General features: G+C 40.4%; 1 protein-coding gene across 4 annotated transcripts in view; it reads left to right on the forward strand.

Annotated features, from left to right (window-relative positions):
- The window catches only part of MYO1B (myosin IB), a 181,028-nt gene that overhangs the window by 92,348 nt on the left and 63,596 nt on the right, over positions 1-25,084 (forward strand). For all 4 annotated transcript variants that reach the window (XM_074967790.1, XM_074967788.1, XM_074967791.1 and 1 more), the window contains exons 5-7: positions 191-295; positions 2,910-2,956; positions 8,603-8,666. In XM_074967790.1, coding sequence (XP_074823891.1) covers positions 191-295; positions 2,910-2,956; positions 8,603-8,666 — 216 coding nt within the window. The remainder of the gene's footprint in view (positions 1-190; positions 296-2,909; positions 2,957-8,602; positions 8,667-25,084) is intronic.

Raw genomic sequence — 25,084 nt, forward strand, 5'->3', positions numbered from 1 at the left:
CACCATCAGGGCCTGAGTAGTATCAAGAAGAAACAGATATATGTGGAGGAGGATTGGGGTCTTTAACTCCTGCTGGAATGGTAAAAATGTTACGGTACACAAGCCTGCATAATAAATAAAATATTTATGCCAGTTTTCGGGACTGTTTCTCACTTTGATCTTTTTTAATCCTCTAATCTACACCCCTCAGAGGCCAGCAAGCTTGTTATGTCTTATGTAGCAGCTGTTTGTGGAAAAGGAGCAGAAGTTAATCAAGTAAAAGAACAACTTTTACAGTCAAATCCAGTGCTTGAAGGTAAGAATATAATAATGCGTGTAGAAAATACATTGCTTCCTGTACTGCATCCTCCTACCAGGTCAGCTGGCTTTGTTATTTACAGTATCCGAAAGCATAGTTGGTGCTTTATAGGATTCCAGAAATAAGCCTTACAATTATTCAGCTGTGGAAGGTTCTTTTTAAATAGAACTATTTTTGTTTAAATTGATTCTTTATTGGCAAGACTGAAAGAGTGGGTTTTTAGTAAGGAAGCAAATGAGGATGTCAGCTTGTGGGCTAACTGCACTTTTGTTCCTTTTTGATCTCTTTGTGAATGTGTCTCAGGTATCTAGCTGTCACCTGCTAGTCTTTCACTCTCCGACTGCAGTCTGCTGTGATCAACCATGATTAACTCAGTAGATCTGCGTACCTTGAGTTCATAGCTCACGAAAGCTTCTGCTCAAATAAATTTGTTAGTCTCTAAGGTGCCACAAGTACTCCTTTTCTATCTGCAGTTTGTTTCCCTTAGGGAGCTATGGGAGTGGTAATGAGTGACCAAACAGCCTTATAAAGCCAAGTATTTATTTAGAACAAAAGGATTTTAGACAGGGTGGATTTGATTTAAATCACTAGTCAGGAAAACTTGATGTAATCATGGATTTCTACATAAAAGTGCATTCTTGTTGGTTGTTATAACCTTAATATATATTCTTCACAACTCAGAGATAGATGTAGGTTTCATTTTTAGAAGGTACACACTATACATTTTTAAGTGATTTATTTAGAAAACTTTTCAGATTAGTTTTACAGCTATATCAGAAAATGAATGATTGTTTGGTTATTTCATTTACCAAAGGTAATTGAAGCAAATATTTATGAAGCCATTGGGAGGTGAACTATCTCCAATTCAACAGGTTAATCATTAATATTTGGAGGATTTTCTTGCCTTGCTGTATTAGGAGGAGAACATCACCAGACAGACATTTAAATTGTTTTATTTAACTAAAACGACGACGTTATGTATTCTGGATCTTTTCTTCAACAGCAAACATATAATATTTTAACAAAACAAGCAAGACTTCCCATGACGTTGTTTTATTTAGGCAACCAGGCCTTGCATTTCTTTGTTGCATTGTTTACATTTTGCATGCATGCCTGTCTTTCCCACAGGCAGAGGAACTTCATTAAAATATTCCCAAACTGGGTCTCTTTTAGGGCCTGCTGCCATTATAAGTTTTCCCTTCTAGTGAGAGAATGGTATGGTAGATATCAAATCAATGAAGGCTACACTCAGAAAGACCTCAAGACTTCTGGAATATGCTGCTAAAACAGTTTCACTTTTGTTTCTACTGCCTGTCCCTCCCTTCTCACATTTATCTCCAGACTTCTCCTCCTTGTCCAGATCTATTCCGCCCCCACCAATCTTCTATTCATTGAACTTTTTGAAACTTTGCACTTTTAGAGAGAGGGGTCTCTTTTGGGGGGGTCAGGACCTGCCGTTTGAGAAACCCTGACTTAAAAGTATGATGTTATATAATCATGATGTGTATGGGCACTCCTTGCTTTTTTTGAGAATTTAGCACTGCTGTTTGTGCTGCCTGTTGCTGTGTTGTCCAGCTTTTGGTTGCATTCCGGTAAAAGAGAAGTGACACCATATCTTCCCATGATTAACAGTAACCATGCTATGACCAAGTACCAGCTGCTGCTTAGATTTGTTACAACTTAGATCATATTCTATGCCTTTATGTGCAGTTGCATTTAAACTAAGCTGTAATGCAAGAAAATGGCAGAAATATGTTATGTTTGCATAAGTTATCTTAAGGGAATGCTCTGCTTTTTAACTATACTGCTAATGTAAATTAACATGAGAAACAGTGAATTTAGGAGAAAACTGTCTCTGATTCTTTATAATGGAAAGTTTGTTTTTAGTTCTGTGCATGATTACAAATGAGTCTCGTGTGTAGCACTGTATTTAATTATATGTTTGTTAAAAAGGTGACTTATTGCACTGTATAAAGGTTGTTTTTTTTTTTTTTAAACAGTTCTGTCACTTTTAACCCTGGCCTCCAAGAGCAACAAACTCTGTCTTTTGGCTCCAGTTCTTTGACGCAGAATAGTCTCTCCATGCAAATTTGTTAAAGCTGAGAAACATATATTTTTCCGCTCAGTGTTAACTTTACTTGAGTACTGAAAGTATAGATATATATTTTGTGAAAAGTTAGCTCAAAGCCTTCTGCAATGAGCATGAGCACTATATTTCATAATAGCGAGTGACACACTTCCATTTGACAAACACAGCTTTACAGGATGAAATCTAATTCCTTAACTTGCCCTACAGTTTATTTTGAGTTCGTGTTGCATGCACGTTGTAAACTGGTAGTTGCCAGGCATAGTTCAAAACCACGTTGACCATAATGTTGGGAAAGTTTTTTCTTCACTGGCTCTTATTGTTAGAAAACTTCAAACTAAACTGATTTTTATAAATCCATCTTCAGCAACTGATAATGATGTCTCAAACACAGGACAGTGCTTTGTTTTCCATCAGGCATTGATTTGTTTATTTTTGGTTTTGCATAACATACAGTCATGACTTGTTTTTTAGTATTTAAATGTTTTTACCATGTTTCATTTATTTTTTGTTCTTTCCTACCAGCTTTTGGAAATGCCAAAACTGTAAGAAATGACAACTCTTCTAGATTTGTAAGTATATGTACAAGGCACAGAAGATCATACATATAGTGTAAAGGAAATAATTCCTATCAAAGTTTAGAGTGTGATAGATTTTTATGTAGTTACAGAAGCCTGGGCAGTATCATGCGTGTCTGGAGCAGATGTTCTAATAGGCATTATTGCTCATCTGCGGTATATTTTTTAAAGTCTGTTTTAATTAAGAAAACATTTAAGTGGACTGTGTCAAGTTGTTCCAAACCAAATTTTGTCATGTCTTGAAATTCCTAGAATCGATTGGTATTTCCTTAAATTATGTCATCGGACCTTCTCCTTAACATGGGACATAAAATTTCTCTGAGCCCATGTAGATCCTTCGATTACTGCTTCACAGCAAGCTTTTAAAACTTACTCCAGCACCAGCTGGTTCTCCAGAATGCAGGGGTTTGTTGCTGTGGAGATTAATCCCTATTCTGAGGAGGAAACGAGTCCATCAGTCACTTCCCAGAATTTCTAAGGCGTTTGTAGCAAGTGAGTAACCCATGTGGCACTGTCTATCTTCCTTTTAGAATCAAGCTGTACACCAGGAGGCAAAGGGCCACTTGAAATCCCACCTGACTGGTGGGTATGTACTTGGGCAGCTAGCCTGAGTGGCTGCCGGTGCTGCCGTGGCCACGCTGCCATTTTTAGCAGACTAGCTTAAGCAGAGCTACTGTGTTTCTATACCCTGTATTGGGAAGCACCCTTCTAGCTGCTGTGTAAATATAACCAGACATCCAAAAACTATCCTTTTTATCAGGGATAGGAGGCCTCATCCCAGCACTGTAGGTTTCTGTAAACTCAATCTGCCCCATGGGGAATGGCACGTAGCTCTCATGCTCCCTAATTACCTGCATGCATGCGGGAGAGTCATTTCATTCTAGAGCTAGGCTAACTCTTGCTTGGTTAGTGACTTTGAGCAGAAGCAGAGGGATCACTTGGATAAGGGATCTTTCTGCATCTGCATCTTTCACCTCTGGAACTATTTAAATAGACCAACATTTCTGCTGAATACTTTAAACTACCCCACACCCACCATAGGAGCTAGATCTGTGGTAATTTGGGACTTGCACAGCCAAGAAAACAGATATTTCCTGTTAGGCGAGACCTGTAAACAGCAATGACTCTTTTTCAGAGTTGTTGTTATTCCCATTATATAATTGATCTTCCTAGTAAGTAGATGAAAAGACACTATGTTGGGAGGAACTTGGTTCTCTTGCCTGCTTACGTTCCTAAAGTTGAAGTCAGATTCTATTCCTTTGTTTGCCCAAGGCAAATAATATTAATGAAGGATTAAAAGATTTTTTAAATCATCTTCAGCACTAAGGGAGGGCAAGTATACTTTTGCAAGCATTGGTAGGTTTTCATGACATTTTTACAAGGCTGAACTTGAAACCCAAAAGGGGAGAGGGTGTTGGATCACCTTTCTTTTTCATCTTATGTGAGAAGCTTTTCTTGTAAGAAAGTAATGACCATGTCATTTGAAAGGAAAACGTTTTTGTCATAGCACTACTTATGAAACCAGCCACATTGCTCTGTGATGTACAGCATTTAATGTTTCATTTGACCCAATAGAACATTTCACCTCTCCCTTCTGAATAATTGCTTAATTCATGATTTGTTGTGACTCCTGTTCTACAAATGCATTTAGTCTCCTGGTAAGAGTTTTTGTTGCTTTCTGACTTTAACATGAAATTAGACTGAAAACCAAAATATGCAAGAGAGTGCTAAATTTGAGAGTTGCCACTTATCTGGCTGGACGAAACATAATTATACCTCAGCTAGATTTGATGCTATTCCTGACACAGTTGGTTGCCTAAACGGTCATGTGACAAGGAGCATTGTGCTATTTATCAAGTTAATCACTGCATGATATCATCTCCCCTCTTTCTTTTTTTCTTTTTTTTTTAACTCTGCATCTTTAATTCAGATTCATTTTGCAGGCATGAAATTTCTACATGTGTTTACTCTTCAGTTTTGCGATGAATACCATGTTAGCTGTTCTGGTTTTTTGTTAGTAGATTTGTACTCTGCAAATACCTTGTTAAGGAAAGATTTCAGCATAAAACCAAATGTGAAACTTGTTAGGATATAGATATTCAGGCCTGTCTGTAAAGGTCTATACTCTAAGAATTTAGGTGTATTCTTATCGCTTAGCTAGTTATAGAGGTATAAAAGAAAGAATCAAAATCACTGTCTGCCGGCGTAAGGTCCTTCTCTTACTGTGACAGTCTGAGGTCCTGTGCTTAGGCTAAGATCTTTGGCTAAGCAGCAGAGGCAGCCATAAGCTGGGAAGCGAACGGTCACATCCTCACATTCCAAACTAGTCACATTGAAATAAGGTGCTATTGGGCTGTTAGGCACTATCAGGACAGGATTGTATTCGTATCACCTCCAGAGAAAGGGAAGTGCCTAGAAAATGTAAAAGGAAACTTAGTTTGGTAGCATCCTGTCTGGCAAGAACTCACTTATCCATAGCTGGGATGTGAAATCCTCACTTCTGTATTGTTTTGTCATGATCGTTCCCACTTTGCTGTTGTTTGTCTGTATAATCTCTGTCTTGGTTCTGCGATTGTTCCTGTCTGCTGTATAATTAATTTTGCTGGGTGTAAACTAATTAAGGTGGTGGGATATAATTGGTTACATAATCATGTTACAATATGTTAGGATTGGTTAGTTAAATTTCAGGAAAATGATTGGTTAAGGTATAGCTAAGCAGAACTCAAGTTTTACTATATAGTCTGCAGTCAATCAAGAAGTGAGTGGGTGTGTGGGGGGGAAATGGGAACAGGGAATGGGGATGGGGAAATTGGAATCATGTTTGGCTAAGGGCAGGAATGGGAGCAGGGACACAGGTGTAAGGCTCTGTGGTGTCAGAGCTGGGAAGGGGGACACTAAGGAAGGAAACTGGAATCATGCTTGCTGGAAGTTCACCCCAATAAATCTCAGATTGTTTACACCTTTGGACTTCGGGTATTGTTGCTCTCTGTTCATGCGAGAAGGACCAGGGAAGTAAGTGGGTGAAGGAATAAGCCCCCTAACAAAACTGTATAGGAGCTGGCGACTGGCAATAAATATAATTGCTACTAATAAGCTGGAACTAAATATTTGGAGACCCAAAAGACTGAGCACCCATCCCCAAATTTCTCTTAGGAGCTGAAAGTAGAAAGTCACAAAGAGGGTGTGTCGACACAGCAGTGTAAGCCCAGTGTTCAAACTCAGGCTCTAGCCTAATCCCCCTTCCTTCTACACACAAAATCATGCTAACCAAAGGCTCAGACCCAGGGTGCCAGGACCCACGGGGTGAAGGGTGCGAGCCTCAGTTAAGCTAGGACGCAGGGTTCAAGCCCTATTGCTTGGCAATGTAGACACAACCCCACTGGACTTGTGCTCTGGGTGTCCGCTGAAAGTATCCCACAATTCCATGGGCTGACTTTGAATTCAAATTCATTAGAATATCTTTATTGCTTTAAATTGAGCCCCAAAGTTGGTTAGGATGGCACATTCATATTGTGGTCCTCCACCTGAATAGAACTTAGGGTTGCTGGAGAGCTGCTTTTGTCAGGTAAAGGCCTTCCCCCCGGCAAACTCTTGCTCAGTAGCTGGTGGGAGATTCTTGTGCTGCTTCCACACCACTGAGTTTGCTCTGACTGCTACTCCGATTGACCCTGTTGGTTTTTCTGAATTGAACGGAGTAGAGTGTTTTTATCGCAGGCACTGTGGGCTCTAGAGTGTCGCAAGACGTTCCAGGAGTGAGGCAAGGTACAAGGTTTAGGGGATATTGGAGTATATGGGGTTGGGAAGGAAAGGTGCCTGAAAGGTGATGTGGATGAAACAAGGAAGGTGGAGGGGAAGAAGAGACGGCGAGGAGTTGGGAAGTGTAGAAGGTTGAATTTGGGAGATCAGGAATATGAGGGGGGAGAGAGTACAACCAGTTGTCTTTCTCTCTTCAGATCTTGCTTTTAAATCCAGAGCTAAAATGCTCTTTGGGGAACATACTGCTGGCCCAGTAATTGGAAAATTGGAATTGTGGTAATTCTCTGATTGAATTACTTTAAAAACTGAATGTAATTTTGAAAAAAGCCCGAATTTACCAGTTCCAAATTAATTTTTCAAACAAGAAAATACAAGTACTGTCCTGTGTTGTCCATGACATGGCTGCCAATATTGCGAAAAAAAGTTACTTGTTACTGTTTAGCTAGACACTTAATAAACCAATCCTGACAAATTTACCCTGTAAATAAGAATGTATCTTTAAGGCAGTACTTTAGGAGTGTAATATGATACTCAATTTTATGTTGCTCTGTGATGGAAAAAGTTGTCCTAAGTAAAATGAGTGGAAATGTGTAAACACAAGACCTTCCTTTTCAACTTATTGGCTCCATTAAGTAAGCACTGGGGGAAGGTGAAACAGAATAATCCATTATACGGGAATGTATTTGGAGTTTCTTTGAATTATTGCCAAAATGCATTTCCTTGAACTGTTTGCCCGTGAGCTGTACTGTCGTTGACTTCATAAACAATAAGGGTCCATGGCTTGCTGTTGCTGTTGAAAGTAACTGTTACTAAATTGAACACCTGTCACATAAATTAAAGTAACGCACAGAATGAAATGATCTTCTGTGAGGTGGAAAAGTCAAACAGAAGTCAAGGAGAGGGACTACACTTGTACTGCTGAAAGTTAAATTGAGTCTGTGGTAACAGGCTGCTCAAATCTTTGCCCCAAACATCTGAGTGATGAGGCAGACAACTTAGTGGGAAAAGGCTGCAGCTTTATTAAGGCAAGAGACTCGTATAACACATCAGCATCTACAGCATATCCTACTCCTCAATAATCCCAAAGAATGTAATACCCTATGAGTGCTCTGATCCACACTTCTGGAAGAACCTACACCCAGAACGAGTTCTGTTCTTAACAGTATAATTAATCCGGGAAGGCCAAAAAAACAGGTTCCTGAATTCCCCAATCTACTAGGTCTGGTAATGCCTAAAAGGTAGCAAGTATTGTTTTCTTAGACTATATGTCTACACTGTTCTGCAGGTGTGAACTGCAGAGTGCACCAAAGTATTGCAGACTTAACTGCCCAGTGTGTATGCTGCTGGAGAAAACTGAAAGGAACCTTGTTCGTGTTAACATAGTCTCATTTGAAAGAGGATTATGTTAATGCCAACTAGGTACCTTTTAGTCATGCCAGCAGCGTCCACATGATCACAACACATCGGTGCACTCTGCAGTTCATACCCCAATAGTCCTGTCATTTTCCTCAGATCCATTAAGTATCCCTTTTGGAGATGGTAATCTCACTGCAACCAAGACTGCATAACAAACTTGGGTCTGAAAAACAATCACAATTATTTCTACAGATTTAAAAAATACAAAGCCTATTAGCCTGCCTGAGAAAACTGCACCCTCTATAGATTATAGCCTGTTACCATAAAAATCCCCAAAAGGGATAAGAAAAATATCTTAAAAGCTATTACATAGACTTATTTACTATTTGTTATAACTTAAATACACACACCACAAAGAAGCAACTGAATTTCTCTGTAGTACATTAAAATGACCAAGCAACTTTGAAAAGGTCTGGAATGGTTTTCCTTAGGCAAATCTAACATTCTTAAAATCCATTGTTTCCACAGGGAAAGTATATGGATATTGAGTTTGATTTCAAAGGTGATCCACTTGGCGGAGTTATAAGTAACTGTGAGTATTACATTTGGTACTGACTTAAAACATTTCACAGGCACTTTATTCAAAATGTGCAGTAAAAAGAGGGGAGATGAGTTATGAGGAGATAGTGTTTATTTTTAATAATAACTCAGTATTTGTTACATGATAAAGAGGTGGAAAATTCGTTACTTTTTCTTTGGTACTGAATTGTATAAAAAACAAAGTAAAAATGCATTTGGAAATATGGACCAGGATTATTGAAAAGTATTGCTTAACGGGTCCATAAGCCAGGTTTATGGGGCCATATATCGCCCATCCTTGAAGCTGTTACCTGAGAGGAAGCTTGGTGTGGTGATCAAATTCCAAGTATGTCATTTTCTTATCAGAGTAGCACTCCATTGTTGAGAAATTGTTAAAAAATAAATAAAAAGTAAGAAGTCATTAGTTTACGCTGACAGTAATGGAGTGGTACAAAAATACCCTTTTTGTATAGACTGCAAAAAGGGGACAGGGCAAATTTGATTTTCTTTGCAGATCACCTTTTAAGGCTGTGCTTGGAAGAGTTTATTACAAACTTATTACCCATTAACTTTGAAATTTTGCAACTAAAGAAATTTGGGGCCAAAAGATATTATGTTTGTTTAATGTTGCACTCACCAAAACATAAATACAGACGACACAATTTTTATCATTCAGGCTTTGCGTATTGTTTTTCATCTAATAGTGAAAATATTTTGCATCCAAAAAATATATTTCTCTAATACAGTATGTGAACTTTCATCTGTTTTGTCTATAAAACGCCAAACTAATTATCATGATTAAAATATTGTATCTTGTCAAAAGGAGGCCAACACAGTAGTTCTGTAATTCTTTGTTTCCTTTTCACCTATAAAGCAACCTCTGAAGGGTGTAGTTTTTAATCATTTGCGCTCTAGGGTTCACGTCATGCCAAAATATTTCCTATGTGAATGTTGCAAATAGAGTGATAGAGGTTCTGGCTCTTCTTTTTAAGAGGTAGAAACTAATTGTACCACATTGTCTAGGTGAGCTGAGTGATTGTCAAGCCTTCAACTCATTGCTTGAAAAATTCTGAACTATACTAATACGTAATGCTATAAATCTCAATAGGGAGGAAGGCCTCACCAACCCTGTTTTTATGCTGTTACATGCTCTATAAGATGGACTGTATTGCAGCTTATATTGCCATTAAATATTATTGCCTTCATAATGACTTCAGAAGGAAGATCTTTGACTAATTAGTGTTCTTAGGGAATCCAACTCTTGGGAGGCACAGAATTATTAAATGCCGACAAGCATGAAACAGTCTTCTTTGATAATCCCTTTACTATAGGACCATATCTTACAATGATCTCCCTTGTGGCCCCCTTCAGTGGGGCAGTGTGGATGCAAGGAGCTGCCCACAGGGGACTAGAGAGTATAATTAGCACAGTGATTCATGTAGATCCCATCTGTCTTCCATTGAAGAGAGAGACGTCCATCAACTTCAGTGGGAATTGATCAGACCTGTAATGTCTTGTGTACCATATGTGGGAATAAAAGCCTTCAAGCAAATCTTGTAAAATGGAAACAACTGAAACACCTGCTGAGCTAGTCAGGTCTGGTCTGTTTCCAAATTGACGACAGCTTATATTTGATAATTATAAATTATATATCTGTGTTGAAGTGTCTAACAACACTTTTTCATGCATTTGGCACCTTACTACATGAATGCTATCATGAAAAAGAAATGGTGAGTGTAAAAGTTCATCTGATAAATCCTATTAATCACATCTCTAGGCATGTGTGTTGAAACTGACTGTGATCAGCTACTTAGGGCTTGTCTATGCTACAAAATTAAGTCGACTTTATCAAATTCAACCTTGAGCCTCTGAAGTAAGTCAACTGTGGGTGGCCACACTGTGCTCGTTGTCTCAACAGAGTGGTCCTCATTAGCCGTGCCTGCATCGATGCACAAACAGTGCATCGTGGGTAGCTATCCCAAAGTGCAACTTGCCACAGTGTGTTTTGGGAAGTTTGTGCAATGCCTCATGGGATCAAAACATTGTTGCAAGGGAGAATGGGAACATTGCGTTGGCATCCCATGATGCACTGTGCTCCCTCCCTCATATCAATGGCAAACAACCCAGTGATTTTCGCACCTTATAACCGCCACGTGTATGCCATAACCCCAGAAGCATGGCGCCTGCTCAGTTGTGCAGTCTTGCTGTGAGCATCTCAAACACCTCGCACCTTCTCCCGCCGTATTTCCAGAGCCAAAGTAGGGTCCGCCATGCGGAACATAGGGATGTCTTGGAAGCTGTCCTGCTGCAAGCCATTGAAAAAACAATCCACGGTTGCTGCTGGCAGTCACAGAGCAGTTGCAGTCTGTTGAGTTCCCTTTCCGGTCCAGTGAAACAAGCCCTGACTGGTGGGACCGCATCGTTTTGCAGGTACAGGATGGTGAGCAGTGGCTGCAGAACTTTCGAATGCGGAAGGCCACCTTCCAGGAACTTTGTGCAGAGCTTTCCCCTGCCCTGCCATTCAGCAACACAAAAATGAGAGCTGCTCTGACAGTGGAGAAGTGAGTGGCGATTGCTATTTGGAAACTTGCAACACCAGATAGTTACCGGTCAGCGGGGAATCAATTTGGAGTAGGTAAATCAACTGTGGGAGCTGCTGTGCTCCAAGTGAGCAGGGCCATTAATCGACTTCTGCTACGAAGGATAGTGAGTCTGGGAAATGTGCAGGACATAGTGGATAGTTTTGCCACGATGTGGTTCCCTAATTGTGGTGGGGCGATAGATGACACGCATATCCCCATCTTGGCACCAGACCACCTTGCCAAAAAGTACATAAACCAAAAGGGATAATTTTCAATTGTGGTGCAAGCGCTGGTGGATTATGGGGGGTGTTTCACTGACATTAACATAGGATGGTCAGGAAAGGTTCATGATGCATGCATCTTTAGGAACTTGGGTCTGTTCACAAAGCTGCAATCTGGGACTTTCTTTCCAGACCACAAAATGAACATTGACGACATTGAGATGCCTATATTTCTCCTGGGGGACCCAGCCTACCCCTTGTTCCATGGCCCATGAAGCCATACACCAGCCATTTGGACAGCAGTAAGGAATGGTTCAACTATAGGCTCACCAAGTGCAGAATGGTGGTTGAATGTGCCTTTGGTCATTTGAAAGGGCGCTGGAGAAGTCTACTAACAAGGTTGGACCTTAGTGAGGAGAACATCCCCATGGTTATAGCTGTCTGCTGTGTGCTCCGTAATATCTGTGGGGAAAAACGGGGGAAATCTTTCCACAGGGGTGAGCAGTTAAGACCGATTGAATGGCAGCCATTTTTGAGCAGCCAGACACCAGGGCAATAAGAAGAGCACAGCAAGGAGCGCTGTGTATCCGCGAGGCTTTGAAAAGCTGTTTCAATAATGAGTCGCAGTAATGTGAGCTGCTTGTCTGTATTGTGCTTTTCCAAACCTTCACCTGGCTTGTATCACTGTCCCTGTAAAGCCAACCCCTGCCCAAGCCCACTGCTTCTACTCAGTAAAGGGCATTTATTTCTTGAATCCATTTACTTTATTTGACAAACATAAATAAGGAGGGAGAACAGAAAGAAAAGGTAACCTTGAGGAAAAGGGCTTGTAAAGTTGCAACGGGAGAAACATTTTCAGCTGTGTAATGTAACACCGCATTCCAGACCATCAAAGGTCTGTGAATGGGCACCTTCTGTTCCTTGTACCCACCCCCTGAGTTAAGTGAAAGGGATAATGGACTTTTCATCCATGCCTCATGGAACACTTAGGGGAGGGTGATTCTGCACCAGGCAATGCTGGCTGGCTGTCCACCAGGGTCTGCAGAGGGACTCTACCCACCTGCTTCTGTTTCTGCAGTTCAACCAGATGCCTCAACATGCCTGCTTGGTCCCTCATAATCCAAAGCATCTCATCCTGCACCGCACGCTCTTGCTCATTGGAAGCTTTCCTGCTCTCCATGTCCATGTCTAACTTCTCGGACAGTGAAATCCTCCATGCTCTCAGCATTGTGTGAGCTGTCCCAGAGGCGTTCATTATCTTAGTGAACATGTTTTCCCATGTTCTCTTTCTCCTCCTCCTAATCAGCAAAAGTCTACTTTCAGGTGTTGATGACACGCCAAAGAACACATTTCCAGCTGTCAGTCATGGGAAAAAATAAAGGAGCCATAGTACATGAATGAAATGTTTCCATAGCAAGGCCGTTTTCATTAAAAAAAAAAAAAACCAACCCAACAACCCTTATTACACTAGGTGCAAGCCATAACATAATCAGAATCCGTAACCGTTCACTGTGCTGTTTTGCTTCTCTAGCTATGGTGAGTATGCCCACCACGCCCGGGTCATGGGTGACTGCACTTTTAATGAAGTTTACGGTAGGCTCATGTCGGGAGTAGAGGTAGCTGGTCAGACAATGGACATTCCCCATAGCACCACGGGAAGCCGTTTATGAACGGGGCAGGAGGGAATGTTTTCATTCCCAAATTGTGGAATCTCTCATGAGGGGACTGGGGCCCCACATCAGTCACTTTAAACTACTTGCTGACCCATGCTTAGCACACTAAAGGCACATTAACAGCCGTGTGGTTCGGCGATCCAGAATGTGGGGGGTAGGGTGGGTCTATATGCCCCCTTTTTTTTTTTTTTTTGGTGTAAGAGCACTTTTAATGAAAACTTCCCCCATTTCTCCTAGGCGACCCTATGTGATATCAGTCTTCTGAGGGTATCAGAAGTGGAAAGGAAGGGGATGCTGAAAGTTGTCTGTGTATAGACCCGGTCCTTATGCTGCTATGCTGTGTATCACAATGATGCCAGCAGAATTAATTCAGGAGTTGCGTGGGACAGTGTCCTACTATGATGAAAGAAATAAGAATGCCCTGCCCAGAAACCTTCTGCAAAGGATTGCAGAGTACCTCCACGAAAGTTTCCGAGAGATATCCTTGAAGGATTCCCTGGCTATCCCAGTCCACATAAACAGTCTTTTCCGGGGCCTCCCTCTGCATAACTGGAGCAGCCTCTTGTAAGCAGAGAACCACAGCACCTCGCTTTTTTCTTCACAGTAAACATGCAATCCCACCGAATGTGTGTGCATACTAAAGTTTAACTGGACTTTGATTGTAACTGTATACTCACCAGAGATGCCTTCCCCGGCATCGCAGTTGGCCTCCGTGATGTCCTGTGACCCACAGGGCTCCAGGGTTCAAAATATTTCCTGGCTCTCAAGGGAAAATGGATCTACGGCTCGCCTGTCTCCCATTCTCCTCCTCCTCCTCTTCCTTATCCACCATATTGTTGTCCTTGTTGTCCCTAGACTCTCACACCTGTGAGGTGTCCACGTTGCTTGTGGGGGTGCAGGTAGGGTCACCCCCAAGAATTGCATGAAGCACATTGTAGAACCGGCATGTGTGGGGTTCAGTACCAGAATGATTGTTCGCCTCCCTTGCCTTCTGGTACGCTTGGTGAAGTTCTTCTATTTTCACACGGCACTGCAGTATGTCCCTCATGTAGCCCTTCTCCCCCGTTCCACGAGCGATCTTTGCATAGATGTCAGCCTTTCTTCTGCTGGATCGGAGCTATGCCTGAACAGACTCTTCTCCCCATACAGCGATGAGATCCACCACCTCCTGTGCAGACCAGGCTGGAGCACATTTGGGGCATGTAGTCTCCATAATCAGCTGTTCTCAAGCTGGCATGCTCCCAATGTTTGATCAAACAGGAAATGGGAATTCAAGGGTTCTCGGAGCTTTAGCAGGGGAGGGGCTGTTTCCTGTGTACCTGGCTGCAGTGCAGCAGAGTTGAGAATGATCTCCAGAGCAGTCACAGATGAGCATTGTGGGACACCACCTAGAGGCCAATTAAGTTGACTTACACAACGCTGCACCTGCACTACCTCGCAGTCGACCCATGAAAATCGAACTAAGTGCTACGCCTCTCACAGAGGTGGATTACAGAAGTCAACATTAGAGGCGACTTAGGTTGGCTTAAAGGACCCAGTAATGTAGACACATACATTAACAGGTCGACTTAAGGTGGCTTCCTTCGACCTAACTTTTTAGTGCAGACCAGGCCTTAGACTATAGAACAGTAAATGGTTTTCAATTTATGTAGCCATGTATCTTCTTGCTTGATCACAAGCCAAATGTTGTAGAGCCAGGTGAGTAACCAGGATGGTAAGCAACTCTTAAGGAGGCTATGGTGTGATTTAGTGGCATTCTTTTCTTAGTGACTGCAGACCACTACTGTCCCAACTTGGTACACGGGTGGTGCTGGAATTTCTCATCTTTTGGGTGAGAAGTAGATGAGGTCCTAATTGTAACAGTAGCCACTGTCGGTGCGGTTCTGTGGCCTGCAACGTGCAGGAGGTCAGACTAGATAATCCCTTCTGACCTTTGAGTCTGATATTGACCACTCATGAGACTGGTATAACTGTTTGTAACTCCTGCATGTGACCTATTATGTTGGAATGGGGTCAGCAAGAGCTCATTGCAGCTTAAAAAGCAGTAGGAGTTTCACGGGCAGGAAGAAAAGGGCTTTTGTCTCTTTTAAGATTCCCCTCACTGTCTTTGGGTTTTGGGGGAGGAGGGGAAGCTACCTGAATCAAAGGGTGACTGGAAGAGGCTGGCTTAGGTGGGGAAGGGATGGGCAGGAGCCCAGCGGCCCTGGCTGCGCCAGGCCGAGTGGGACCCGCCCGTTGGAGTGACCTCAGTTAACCGGTTAAACGATATAATTTTAATCGTTTAACTGGTTAACTTTTTAAACCGATATTTACATCCCTAGGCTCTACCACTATTAGTAGTACTTGTTCTCCAATCTGTATCTGGGAAATTAAAGTTTCCCATAATCCCTCAATTCCCAGTAGTATTTATGTCATTAAAAATATTAAAGAAGTTTCTGTCCATATTGTTTCTTGGTGATCTGTAGCAGACCCCAGGCGCTAAACTAGTGGAGCCTCTGTTGCCTTTCTTCCCCAAAGTGATCTTTGTCCAAACAAATTCCATTTTATGCATTATTTCACTTAAATTTCGCTGCAGTCTACCTCGTCATAAATATACAATGCTACTCCACCACCTTTACCTTTATTTCTGACCTTCCTGAACAGCACATGCCCTTCAATACCTGAATTCCAGTCATGACTACTATTCCACCATGTTTCCATTATTACTATAATATCTGGTTTTACTTCCTACTCCAGTAGTTCTAGTTCCTCTGTTTTGTTACCCAGGCTCCTTGCATTGGAGTACAGACATCTTAGTTGTTTCTGCTTGGCTTCACCCAGATTCCTTGCCTGATGAGGTACAGTGTCACCTGCCTGACTGTTACTGCCAGTGGTTATGGTGCTGTCTTTCCTCATGTTGTCCGTTCTCCTACCCTCTGTTCCTTTTTCTATCCCTGTATCCTCTTTTACTTGATTTTCCTCTTGCTCAGTATTAGAATCAGATGTGGCGATTACATGTGTATCTCTCAACAACCTTCCCCAAAATCCTAGTTTAAAGCTCTTTTAATCAGTTGTGCCAACCTCCATCCTAGAAGTGTATTTTTGTCCCTACTCAGATGGAATCCATCCCATGAGAACAGGCATCTTTCCATGAATACTTCCCAGTGGTCAACCATACCAAAGTCCTCCTGGTAGAACCTTTGCTCTCCTTCTCTAGAGACAGGTAGAATCCCACTGAAGATGCACATGAGCCTTCATTACTTTACGCATCTTCCCCAGCCTTCTGTAGTCTTCCTTGAGGCAGTCCAGCGAGAATCTAGCAGTGTAATTTATTCCCATGTGAAAGGAAAATGATGTACGTTTAGATGGTCAGTCTTTTCATGAAACAAACCAAAGCTGTCACTTTTTTTGTTTATTTCTCTGTGTAAAGCATGCAAAAAAAATCTGCATTTAAAGGGTTCGTAAGATAGACTACTGTTGTTTCTTAGGAATAGGTATAGTCATTTTTAAAATTACTAATTTGTACTCAGTTTTCATGGTGCAATAATTGTACATGGAAATTGGACACATTTTGCACTTTTAATTGCGTACTCAGCTTTAAAATCCATGCCGTAATTGCGTCCTATTCCAGAATAGTTTACTCAAGAGTGAATTTTTAAGATTTATAATGTATTTAGTGACATACAAACAATACTGAGATGGTAGCTACAGTTTTGGTAATAGTTTTTCTGATGAGTAACAGAAATTCTTCAAATGCTTTGTTGTCCATTTAAAAAAAAAAATCAGCTTGGAGTTAAAGGTTGGAGGTATTAAAAAGTTAGGAAAAAAAGTTTAAAAAAAAAAATCCTGTTAGCCAATGAGAAACATCTGTTACTAAGTAACAAATATTTCTGACTGATTTAAAAAAGATAGTAGTAGAGGGAATCACCTGCTGAATGCCTTCACACTTCTTAACATGACGGTGGTCTTTTCTAACAGTATCCTAACCTCACCCTAATTTAATGATAAATTAGTAAATAACGATGAACCTAGATACAGTAGATGTAATGCCTGGTTTAGAAAAGAACTTTAATCAACAAGCACTTACAATCCAAATGACAGCTTATGACTATAATTAAGAATAAGATCTATATTTTCACCTCCTTCAGAAACCATATGAAAGAAACCTATGAGTAAAAATAATAATTTTTAGATTAACAAAACAACTATCTTATGCTAGTGTAAACACTTGATTTTTGCCTTTTGAAAGGTATATGTAATTGTGTATTCAGTGAAGAATCAACAGTAAGAGCAAAGAACTCTGGTTATGTATTATGATTGTTGTTGTGGAATTTCAATTGGTCAAGGCACTGTTACTAGCATTTCTTATGACTAGACATTTAAAAAATCTTGTTTTAAACATCTGAAGTTTTTCAAACTCCATTGTTAGATGGATTTTGGGGTGGTTTTTTTTGTTTGTTTCTGCAGTCGCTTTTTGATGATAGTAAATATGTAGCGTTAAAACTTTTCTAAACTAGGAAAAAAGCTTGAAATTCTGTTAGCAAAATTTTTTTTTAAAATGACAAACACCACTTACTAGCTAGTGTAAACAGGCTTTAACTCCTTTTGAAAATGTGTGTTAGTTGTGACTGACTGCAGATACTCCAAATAAGTCTGATGTGTTGAGGGCTCATTTCACTTAAAGGGAACATAGTTCCAAATATTGGGTTAATATTGGAAGGTCCTGTTGAAGAGCCATTATTGTGTTCTCTCATGGCTGAGAAGGGAATCAAGGAGGGGGAAAATATGGCATGTCAAGAAGTTGCAAGTTTATCTGTAAAAATTGTCGGCTGCCTAGTAGTTGGAACATGCCTTGTGATTTGGCCTGCATAGCCAAGGAATGGACTAAAAATAACTTCTGCTGGACCATTTAGGACGGATTAGGCTAGTGACATTTATTCCTCTCTTGTGGTGTTTTGCCATGTATCCTCATTCCTTTCTTGATACTGAAGTCAATTTGTTGTACATTTAGAAAAATAGAAAGGATCAAATATTTCTGCATCTATCAACCTTAAAGTTTCTGTTGATCAAAACCAGAAAAATTCATTTGTATATTATAGCTTGCCAGATGTATTGTACAGCATTACTAGTCTGTGATTTGAAAAATTTCATTTTATAATAAATGTGCATTTTACTCAAATGGTTGGTCAGCTGCTGATTTAAACAGTTTAAATACCTGTAACTTTTTAAAGGCGTAGTCAACTAGGAAGTACAAATTATCTTTTGACTATCTCCATAACGTTCTGATATCAGATGGAGCCTTTTACTAGATGAATATTGGAATGTTGTGCCTTGAGAAACAACAATAAGTATTTGACTTTTAAACCATATGTATCTGCAGTAATGACCTTTCTGAAGAGGTTTTATCCTTAACACCAGTTTTAATGGGTGTTAACCTTTGGATTTTTTTCCATCCAGACAAAAGCACTGACGGATACTGTGTGTACCCGGTAAATATACATGTGCCTAATGTATGTGTGTGCACTGTGAGTATTTTCTATATACAGCACTAAAATTTACAAAATGTTCATACATTGTTTGTACCTGCATCTATATGCATAAACAGCCGGCACTTCTGTGCAGAATTGCCTACACTGAACATGCTGAAGTGAACTTTTTGCAACAAATGGATGCAATTTGGTATTGCTATTAATTTTTTGTATTACTGTAGTGCCTCGGAGCCCCAGCTGTGGACTGGGACCCCATTGTGCTAGGCACTGTACAATAATAGAACAAAATGACAGTGCCTGCCTAAAATATGTACCTATGTGGCATTCCCTTTGAAAATTTGGTCTGCAGGATTCATAGTCATCAGGGGTTAGTGAAAAATTTGTTGGTTATGCTGACTGTTAAATCTGTACTTTGGGGTGATTTGTTAAAATGCTGCTAAAACAGAGGGCCAAAGGAAGGTCAACCAAAAACAGAGTTTTCTAAGAATATGACAGGTGATTTGGATCACTTTTGTCAGTCTCATTGTGGCCTGCACATGGACAATGAATAGCAGAGCATAAACTCAGCGTTAAACAGGATTGCAAATTGTGGCTCTGTTATGGTAAATACCTGATTTTCTGACTATAATACCTTTCTGACACTTTTCTCCACTAAATATCCAGACAGTGCAGTGAACATTGCACTTTGGAAATCTGATAACTAATTTAGTTAACTTCCTTGCTTAACAAAACCCCAGAAGAAAAATCTAAGACATCGATCCCTCTCTCACAACTAATTTAACATATGCTCAGGAAACTGTTTACATTAAAGTCTCTGAAAGCATGCATGTAATTAGAAAAAGCCATGTGTCTCCTATTTTGCCAAAGCTCCATAGCTGAGCTTTTAAAGCTGTATTGAAGTAACAAATATGCCTTTCAACCCAAAAGGTCCCAAAGTGCTTCACAAACTATGCACTTTCAACAGCGCTTCTAAAATACAGCCACTTTTGGAAGGGTGTGCAGCTACTAGTGGGGCAGAAGAAAAAACGGGAGATTTAGATTAGATATTAGGAAAAACTTTCTAACTGTAAGGGTAGTTAAGCTCTGGAATAAGATGTAAAATCCCTGCCATTGGAGGTATTTAAGAATATGTTGGGCAAACACCTATCGGGATGGTCTAGGTTTAGTTTGTCCTGCTGCAGCTCAGGGGGCTGACTTGATGACTTCTCGAGGTCCCTTCCAGCCATACATTTTTATGATTCTATATTAAGTAAGACTGAACCTAAAATTGTCCCCTACTCCAGGGGTTCTCAACCTTCACCCCCTCCACGTGCTATAAAAACTCTCTGCCCACTTGTGCCACAACAACTGTTTTTCTTCATATAAAAGCCAGGGCCAGCATTAGGGGTAGCAAGTAGGGCAATTGCCCAGGGCCCCATGAAGCTAAGTTGCTCAGGCTTCAGCTTCAGCCCTGGATGGCAGGGCTCGGGGCCCCAGGCGTCAGCCCCATGCAGGGGGGCTGTGGCTTTCTGCCTTTGGCCCCAGCAAGTCTAATGCCAGCCCTGCTTGGCAGACCCCCTGAAACCTGCCCATGGCTCCCCAGGGAGCCCCAGACCCCGGTTGAGAACCTCTGTCCTACTCTATTCCGGCACATGCAAATTTAATCTTAGGTTGCCAGTAGCAAGGTGTCTATTCAGTTAATATATCTGTGATAACTCTTGACTCTTTCTTGACTCAAGCTTAATATTAATTTGACAGGATAGCTTCCCATTAGGGGAGATATGACTTAAAAAAGCAGAATGGACCTGATTCTGCAAGATATTTAAGCACATGCCTTACTTGGAATTCATGAGTAGTTCTAGGCTACTAATGTGTTTAAATTTCGGCATGTGCTCAAAAACTGTGCTGAATTAGGGATTAAATATGGTTACAGTTGTTTTTATGCACTACAATATAATTTAAAAATTCGAAGGTCTGGGGGTGGTATATAGAAGAGTTATGTATGCCTAAAAATCCTATTTATAAGTGATTTTTAAATATTGCTGAGATGCATGTTAAGTCCCAGATTTGCCAGATTAGATAATTGGGTCATAAATCTATGGAGATATCTTTTTTAAATTGTTTAGACAGGTTACAAAATGGTATTCTGTAGTATTGTTTGTTTTGATTATATTCCAAATATTCCACAGTCTAGTTTTAAAATGTAATTGTTTTCCTTTACCTTTCTCAAAGTTCCCGTGAATGCAGTCTTTAGTCATTCAGAAGTCAGTGCTTCAGATAGTTTGTGCTAAAACCCAACTTCTGACAATTCTTACACACTTTTAAATATTATTCCAATAGATATTTTTGACACATACAGAAATGTTACGGATTACCAGAAATAAACTACATGGGTAGAACCAGATGTAGAAATAAATAAGAGGTGTGCTGTCATTGATTGTAGCTCTGCTCATCTAAAATTATTATAAATGACACATTTCTGTATGTGTGCTGTATTCCAAAAAACCTGGAGCCTGTCATCGCTAGGTGTTGTGGATGTTCAGAACCCCTCAGGTTCAGTCTCTTGCACTTAATAACCTTGACACACACACAGTCCGTTTCCTGCTGTATTAAACCATATAGGTAATTTGATTTTGTAGTATGTGATCAAGCCACAGGAGACATGTTTATAAGATAAGTGATTGCACTTTGTCTTTATTAAAGTCATGCAGTAGTGTTCTTAACTTGGAAATGTTTGTAACTCTGAACAAAATGTTCCTTCAAAAGTTTACAACTGAATATTGACTTAATACAGCTTTGAAACTTTACTGTGCAGAAGAAAAATGCTGCTTTTAACCATCTTAATTTAAATGAAACAATCACAGAAACAGTTTCATTACCTTGTCAACTTTTAAAAAACTTTCACTTTATTTTTTAGTAGTTTGTTTAACACAGTACTGTTCTGTACAGTATTTGCTCCTTTTTGTTTTGCTGCCTGATTGTGTACTTCTGGTTCCAAATGAGGTGTGCAGTTGACTGGTCAGTTCGTAATTCTGGTGTTCGTAACTCTGAAGTTTTACTGCGATTTGCATCGGTGGATAGCGATTGTTTTTTAAAAGGTTTTGCAAAACTACTTGTTGCTGAATATGCTGAAATACAGCCACATCTGGAAGCAGAGAAGACAAATTATAGGGTTATTAGATTATAAAAATGCAGACGTTGCTTGAAAAAAAAAGACTGAAACCATCCTAACTGTGCCACTGAGACCTCCGAAATTAGTGAAATTCTCCTTACCATGGTCTTCAGCCTTTGAAATGCTGTGCTTGCTGTGGGTTTTGCCAATTGCTGTCCAGGTCAGTGTGGTGCTTTAAATTCTTCACCTTGGCACTTGGTTATTTTGAGCACAATGTAATTTACTTTGTTCCTGATATATTTGTGAGAGGCTTAATATGGGCTGGAGTAGGAGATGTTAAAATGTCTTTGTGGGAGGACTAGAATAGTAAATTCAATTTTTATGTCCCTGTGTTTTAGACTTGATTTGCTAGCATGGTCTTTTTAATCTAATCCCTTCTCCTAGTCCTGCTGCATATTAATAGAATAAGTAAAGTATTATCTTCGATTTATGCTGTGTTTGCAAGTGGGTTGAACTGTGATAATTACAACAGGCAGCATGGAGACAAAGTAGTGCTTGTAACTGACTAAAATATTAATAAGTTCTGTTGTACTCCCACGAGTTCTGAATGTCCTTGTGTCTTCATCCATTCAACGACCACACCAAGGGCCAAATAATCCTCCTGTTAACTGAGCTGGGCAGTGGGAAATTGCAGACACAAAAGAGAGAAGAATTCTCATCCAAAGGCTGGGATGGGGAAAGATGTAGCTGCTTTGCAGCTGTTACTCCAGTTTAAGGGTTGGAGTCATCTGTGTAGCACTAGAGCAGCCTCCCAAGAGTGGGGGAGGGTTGGATTTGGAGGATTTATGGAGTACTGGATTCTCTAGCCGCACCTACTCTAATGCTCTCCACATAGCACTCTGTCTGGCAGCATGCAGGGACATACACAAAACACAATGGTGGAGTCCTCTCAGCTCAGCACAAAATAAATGTGTACACTGATAGGGCTTATTGCTACCACAGTATGCTTAAAAATTACAGTGGAGCCGAGCAGTTTTCTGTGTATCTTTCTGTGCAACACTAGTGCTGCAAATGGTTCTGAGAGACAAAAAATTAATAAGAATATAAATGTTTAAGTGCCAAGGGACATACAGTCACTTTCCAGGAAGGTAAGTGTCCTCAAACCAGTCAGGAAATTAAGGAGAGTGCTGAATTTGATAGTGGGTAGCCTGTTAACTCCTCATGCTGCATTTCAAAGTAAAAATGAAAATTGATGAGGAGCTGAATTCTACACTCAGTGTCCACACATTAACCAGGCTGTGGGGATATTTAGCAGAGAAATTCATTTTAGCTAACTCAAAAACCCCAATAGTTGACTTCTGTGAAGTGTTACCTGTAATTACTGGTCCACCAAACTCTCCTAGAATGTAGCATCACATCTACCAACAGTCTCAGTGCAACTGCTTTGGAATTACATGGGGTAACACTGGACAGAATTTGGCCCAGAGTGTCTACATCCATCTCTTATCCATGTCAGCCATCTGGTCACCTTGGTGATTTCTGAAGAACTTTCCTTTGTGTTCTGTATCTTCCTTTTCTGGATAGAAAGTGTAGAGACAGCTTAGTCTAACGTTTTTTTAAAGAAATCATTGAACAGGATGCAGGATGCTTCATTGACAGTTTTTGACAAGAAAATTTAAGTAGCTGCTGAGTAGGTATTTGGTGCCTTATGGAACCTCCACCCATGCAGCATGGATTGAGTGTGACTTTAAGTAATTCTTTCTTATTGCTGCGGGGACATTAAGAAAGTACACCCAACCTTCGTTTTGATTAGTTTTACACAATGATTATCAAGCTCCCACAAATGCCTAATGAAACTCTTAACGTATTAAGAAGCTAATGCTCGATGTTAATTGAGTATGTTGCCTTTAATGTAGCTGGAATTTTTATCTGCACATAAATTTTGGCCTGTTCAAATTGTGACTCTAAACACTGAATTAAAAATAATTACAAAGCTTTGTCTGGATTTTGTTTGTAAATTAACTGGGTGACTTAGACTAGGCATGCAAGCAACCATGTTCCTTTTAACATGTTGAGATGTGTACTCTTAAAGGGCTTGATCTTTCATGCACTAACATGGTGCAAAAGGGCATGCACACCTGATGAGTGGCATGTACTATTCAGCAGGTGCACACATAGCATTAGCACATTCTCTGCACTGTACTTGGCATGGTGTGCTGGCACCTGTACCTTCACCCCAGAGGGTGCCTGGGACCTAGAAAGGGCGTGTCCGGGAAAAGGTGGGGTTGTACACAAGGCATGGCTGGGGCAATGGTGTTGAGCCCTCATGTATGCCACTAAAACAAGAAATGAAAGACATTTTAAAAAAAATAGATGTAGCTCAGCCTCCAACCTCACAAAATGGTGAGCAGCTCTGTGCCACACTGAATGTTGCCCTCACCATCCAGAACGTCCCTTTCCACATCTCCCTTCATTCTCAGGCTGCACTGAGCCCAAAGCCACCAAAACCATCTCAGTGCAATTCAACCACGAGCTGAATTTGCATTGCCATCTGAGCAGTAAGTGTGATAGAGCTCTCCAGAATCTTCTTTGTTCTGAGCCAATCCAGCTCTATGGTCTTGCAAGATTCTTGTCCTCATTGCAAGAATCATAGATGTCACTGGTGGAAAAGAGCTAATAATCTTCTCAAACTACTTACCAGTGCAGTGTATGCTCCTATAGAACGTAGAGTGCTTTTTCCCAGTCTAGTTTTAAATGCCTCATTTGATGGACTTTTCATCAGGTCCCTTGGGGGATAATCTGGTAGGCCTCACTGTCATAAAAGGTGTCCTGACTATTCATCTCCAATTTCCCCTTACTCTGTTTCATCCCATTATTCCCAGTTACACTTCTTAGTTCCGCTCTAAAATTTTCTGTTCCTCTTTGCTGCTTCCACCCTCAACACACCTCATCTCCTTTTAAAGCTCTTTCTTCATATAACAATCCTCCCCAAACCTTATTTTCTCTTCCAGCACTATGGGGTTAGTCCCCACAGTGCTGTTTATGCCTGAAAATATAGGGCCAGGTTTTTAAAGGTATTTAGATGCCTAGTGGGATTTTCAAAAGCACCTATGCACGTAAAGCTCATTGATTTCAATGGGTTATATTAGGCACCTAGATGCTTTTGAAAATACTACTAGGCACCTAAATACCTTTAAAAATCTGGCCCATCATGTCTAATTGGTAAGGCTGCAATATATAAAAATCATTAGCTTATTGTAGGTTGAGCGGGGCAAATAGTGAACGAAATTCTTTGCCAATAACTTAGTTAAGAAATATCACTGCTTATTAAATTATTTAATAAGTATTATTTGATCAGCTCTGGTGTTAATAGGAAACAGTTTAAAAAAAAGATGT

This window comes from Natator depressus, chromosome 11 (assembly GCF_965152275.1).
Source record: "Natator depressus isolate rNatDep1 chromosome 11, rNatDep2.hap1, whole genome shotgun sequence".
Lineage (NCBI taxonomy): Eukaryota > Metazoa > Chordata > Testudines > Cheloniidae > Natator > Natator depressus.